Source organism: Chinchilla lanigera, unplaced genomic scaffold (assembly GCF_000276665.1).
Source record: "Chinchilla lanigera isolate Chin_1 unplaced genomic scaffold, ChiLan1.0 scaffold00133, whole genome shotgun sequence".
Lineage (NCBI taxonomy): Eukaryota > Metazoa > Chordata > Mammalia > Rodentia > Chinchillidae > Chinchilla > Chinchilla lanigera.
The window spans coordinates 1,492,049-1,496,011 of NW_004955534.1; the positions used below are offsets into that span (position 1 = coordinate 1,492,049).

At 34.6% G+C, this 3,963-nt stretch overlaps 1 protein-coding gene across 1 annotated transcript in view; it reads right to left on the minus strand.

The window, feature by feature from the left end:
• Positions 1–941: 941 nt before the first annotated feature.
• Positions 942–3,963, minus strand: part of Wdr44 (WD repeat domain 44) — a 106,413-nt gene continuing 103,391 nt past the window's right edge. The window contains exon 20 of the mRNA XM_005410462.2: positions 942–1,990. Coding sequence (XP_005410519.1) covers positions 1,896–1,990 — 95 coding nt within the window. The 3' untranslated portion in view covers positions 942–1,895. The remainder of the gene's footprint in view (positions 1,991–3,963) is intronic.

A 3,963-nucleotide genomic window follows, 5' to 3' on the forward strand; every position in this document is an offset into this window, starting at 1 on the left:
GGAACCAAATCCAAGATCATGTGATTTTAAAACTTGTGTTTTTTGTCTTTCTATAATATCACATCACTTATAGAAGTTTCTAACACTCATTTGAGGGAGGAATGATGCTCAATTGTTCTTTTTATACATCTTGATGCTATCTTTACACACTTACCTTCTGATTGTAATTTTTAGTGTATTTATGTAGTTATAACATGTGTATTATCCTTTTAAGCTTATACAATATTTTTGTTCAAATAACCATGTAACACCTATCAGGAAATGTTCATATGGCAACATCCTGATTTAATGCAGTTAAAGCAACCAGCACTACAGCAGGCTACAAGTGATAAGGCAGACGTCAGAGAAAGCCAAGTCACCTCAAAGAGCTAATGACATTCAGTTCAAAACAGTACATCAATCACATTATTGTCCAGAACTTGAAAATAAAGAAACTTTGACTGGTTAGAAACCCAATGACATAAAAATTCAGTATGTCAGCTAGAGTACATGAGACTGAGGGAAATAAAGTAAGCAGAAAGATTACAAGAAGGGAGAGAGCAGAAGATAAGGAAGGGGAAGGACGGAGAGAGGAAGATAGCATAGCACTGCGAAGAAGAAGGCAGGATGGGGTAAAACTAGGTATACAATATACAGCCAATGAGAAAGCTCAGCACACTCGGAGACCATGCTAAATTAACAAGGATATGACCACGGCTCCCCAGCTTCTCTCACTTACATACTGCAAACAAATGCAATGAAAGATATATGAGCATAAAGCTGAACTCTTAGCAGAAGTCATTCTAGAACTGAACTTTAAAATATTTTTTAAAGCCTGTAGCTAGTGCATTATAATTTAGCGGTCTAAAATTTGGTCTTCTGTTTACAAAAATCAAATTATTAAAACAAGAGCTTGCTTTACTTTTACTGAAGTCATCTGAGAATAAGTCACACTTAACAAGTATTGGTGACCAACTTTTAATAATACAGATTTAATTTTCAGAAACATATGCTAACCATCAACAACATGATAGGGTTCCATTGCCCCAGATGTTATTTCATTGGTACATTGTATTGATATTTACAAAGGCTTTCAAATTCAACAACACAAAACAAAACAGCTTAATCTTTAAAAACTACAATGCTTTAAAAAATGTAAACAGTTCATTTTTACATTATTGTAAAAAAGAAGACTCACTCCTTAATTTGGCTTATTTTTTTTAAGTGAGCAAAGCCTGGTGCTCATGGATAAAGAATGAAAAGAATTCTTTACATAGAAACATTGTGCTCCAGTGTGGCAAAGAAAAAAATTATATACACATACAAAGAAAAGAATCTGAAGTCCACAATTTAGACCACAAAAAAATCTTGTCCCCAAATTGATAAATTTATAAAAACCATTTACACATAGTTATTGACCTACTTAAAACCTATATAACATTTTCAAAACAATAACTCAAGTCAAAAGATACCACTTTTTCCTAAAAATGAAATTTTGTGCAAAAGAAACTGTTAAAGCTAAAAACAAGACTATCCCCCAGTAAGAGGCCAAAAGAGCCACTGAAATAATTTAACTTGTTAGATTTAGTGCATGTAACCAAAAGGCACACACATATGATTAATATATTAATATTTTTTCATGCAGAAACCTGTGCATGTTCATAATTATGTAACAAAAACACAAACATAACAAAACGAAGCCTAACACTTGATAATGTTAATCTAGCCATATTTCTTTCTAGTTTATCAGTCCAGGTTTTCCTAGATTGTTACACTGCCTCTCAAAAAATATATTATATTTGAACAACTTTCAATAAAAATTAAAAAAAGAATGTTAGACAGAAACACTATAATATTTTTCAGTTCTAATACATATAGAAACTTACTGATATGCTTATTTTAAATGTCATTTCAAATTAAGATACATTTTTCCTTTTGTTAATAAACACTTTGATTGCTCCAGTGAAGTCAGCAGAGAGAAGAACTTCTGTGTTATCTGCTTTCAGGATACCTTAAAAGCATAGGAAAAAGGATTTCAGTTGATTTTAAAGATATATGAAGCCTGCTGCTACAATTAACATGCCCATGACCCTCCACATATAGAAAATTCTCTCTGTATGCAGGCTTTCCATCTCACTGAGCCCTACCTCCTCTCTGAGGCTCACTTCTACTTACCTTGTCTTAGATGTTCTTTCCCTGGTTTGAAGCTATTACAATTCCCTGGAGCATGGACTTACTCCCACATGCCTAGGCCTATAAGCTGTCTAAGGCTTCCATTTCATGGAAATAGGCTAGCGTGTTCTTCAGCTGTAGGGCTGGAAAGCTGGCCGACTGGGACCAGCTGGGTAAATCTGTTGCTAGTAGGGGTCTCTAACTAGGTAGACAGTAAAGCTTATTTTACAGCTGACGTACTGAAAATTGCCATGAAATAAAGCACACACATGTGCCCTGTGAATACTGACAGGATCTTTCACCTAATTTATCATTCTGTACTGAAGATTTATATAACTGTGGCGACTGGCCTATTTCTTATATTTGTCAGTTCTGTAAAAGCATTTTACATCCAAGTTCAGTGTTAACTAATTCTATCATACATAGGTAAAAGTAGATGTAAAAAGGACTGATTAGTAGGAAAAGAATAATCTACATTTTAACTTGAAAGTTGTGAACAAGATGAGTCAGACAAAATGGTTTCACTTAGGCTAAAAACATATTCTAAGCTTTTGAACATTTCTTACTGCCCTCTTGAGATATCCCAAAGTCATGCTATGCAGCAATAGCAATAGCTATAGCAAAGGATTAAGGCATATGAGAAAAGCTAGAGAAGAAAGTAAATATCATATATAAAATGCTTCTTAAGACTCAATAATAAAAAAGATAACTATGTCTATAACATACCAGATGCTTTGCTAGGCACTTTACATATGTTATCTTAAATTCTCATCACAACCCTGTAAACCAGGCTATCACCACCAGTTTAGACATGAGGAAAACTGAGACTCAAACTGCCAAATATAGACAGAAATAAAGACAGAGGGCATTTAGATATATTTTTGGATCCCATATCATGGATATTTAGGAGTTTATTCTTAGATTGTACCTAGATAGGTAGACAAAGCAATGAATAAAAATCTGAGCATAACCCATTAAACTTGTGTCTCTTCAAAACTGACCAGTAAATTAAAGGAACCTTGTTAGTGGTACATTTTTCAGAAGGTTTCTAAAAATATTATACAATTCACTTTTTCTCAAATTGCTTTCGAAGCTAGGATTTCCTGTAAAATATGTAGGGAAAGTGTAGAGTATAAAAAGGCATAATCAGATGAAAAAAGTAAAAGAAAAAAACCCAAATCACTAAAGTTAAAAAAGAGAAAGTAGATTTACTTCTGAGAAGGAAAGGAAAAAAAAGAATGAAATATTTCTGAATAGGCATTTAGTAATGTTTCAATAATTTTGACATGGATACTTTTAAATCCTGAAATTGAAAGAAATGCTGGGACTGGGGATGGCACTCAATGGTAGAGCATCTGCCTAGCAGTGTGAATTCCTTGGGTTTGATAAAGGAAAGGAAAGGAAAGGGGAAAGGAAAGGGGAATAGAAAGGGGAACGGAAAGGGGAAAGGGAAAAGGGAAAGGGAAAAGGGGAAAGGGAAAGGAAGGCAAAATGGAAGGGAAAGGGAAAGGAAAAGAAAAAGGAAAGGGAAAGGGAAAAGGAAGGGAAAGGGAAAGAGAAAGGGAAAGGGAAGGGAAAGAGAAGGGAAAGGGAAAGGGAAAGGAAAGAGAAAAGGGAAAGGGAAAGGAAAGGGAAAGAGAAAGGGAAAAGGAAGGGAAAAGGGAAAGGGAAGGGAAAGGAAAGCAAAAGGAAAGTGAAAAGGAAAGTGAAAAGGAAAGGGAAAGGAAATGGAAGGGAAGGGAAAGGAAAGGAAAGGAAAGGAAAGGAAAGGAAAGGAAAGGAAAGGAAAGGAAAGGAAAGGAAAGGAAAGGA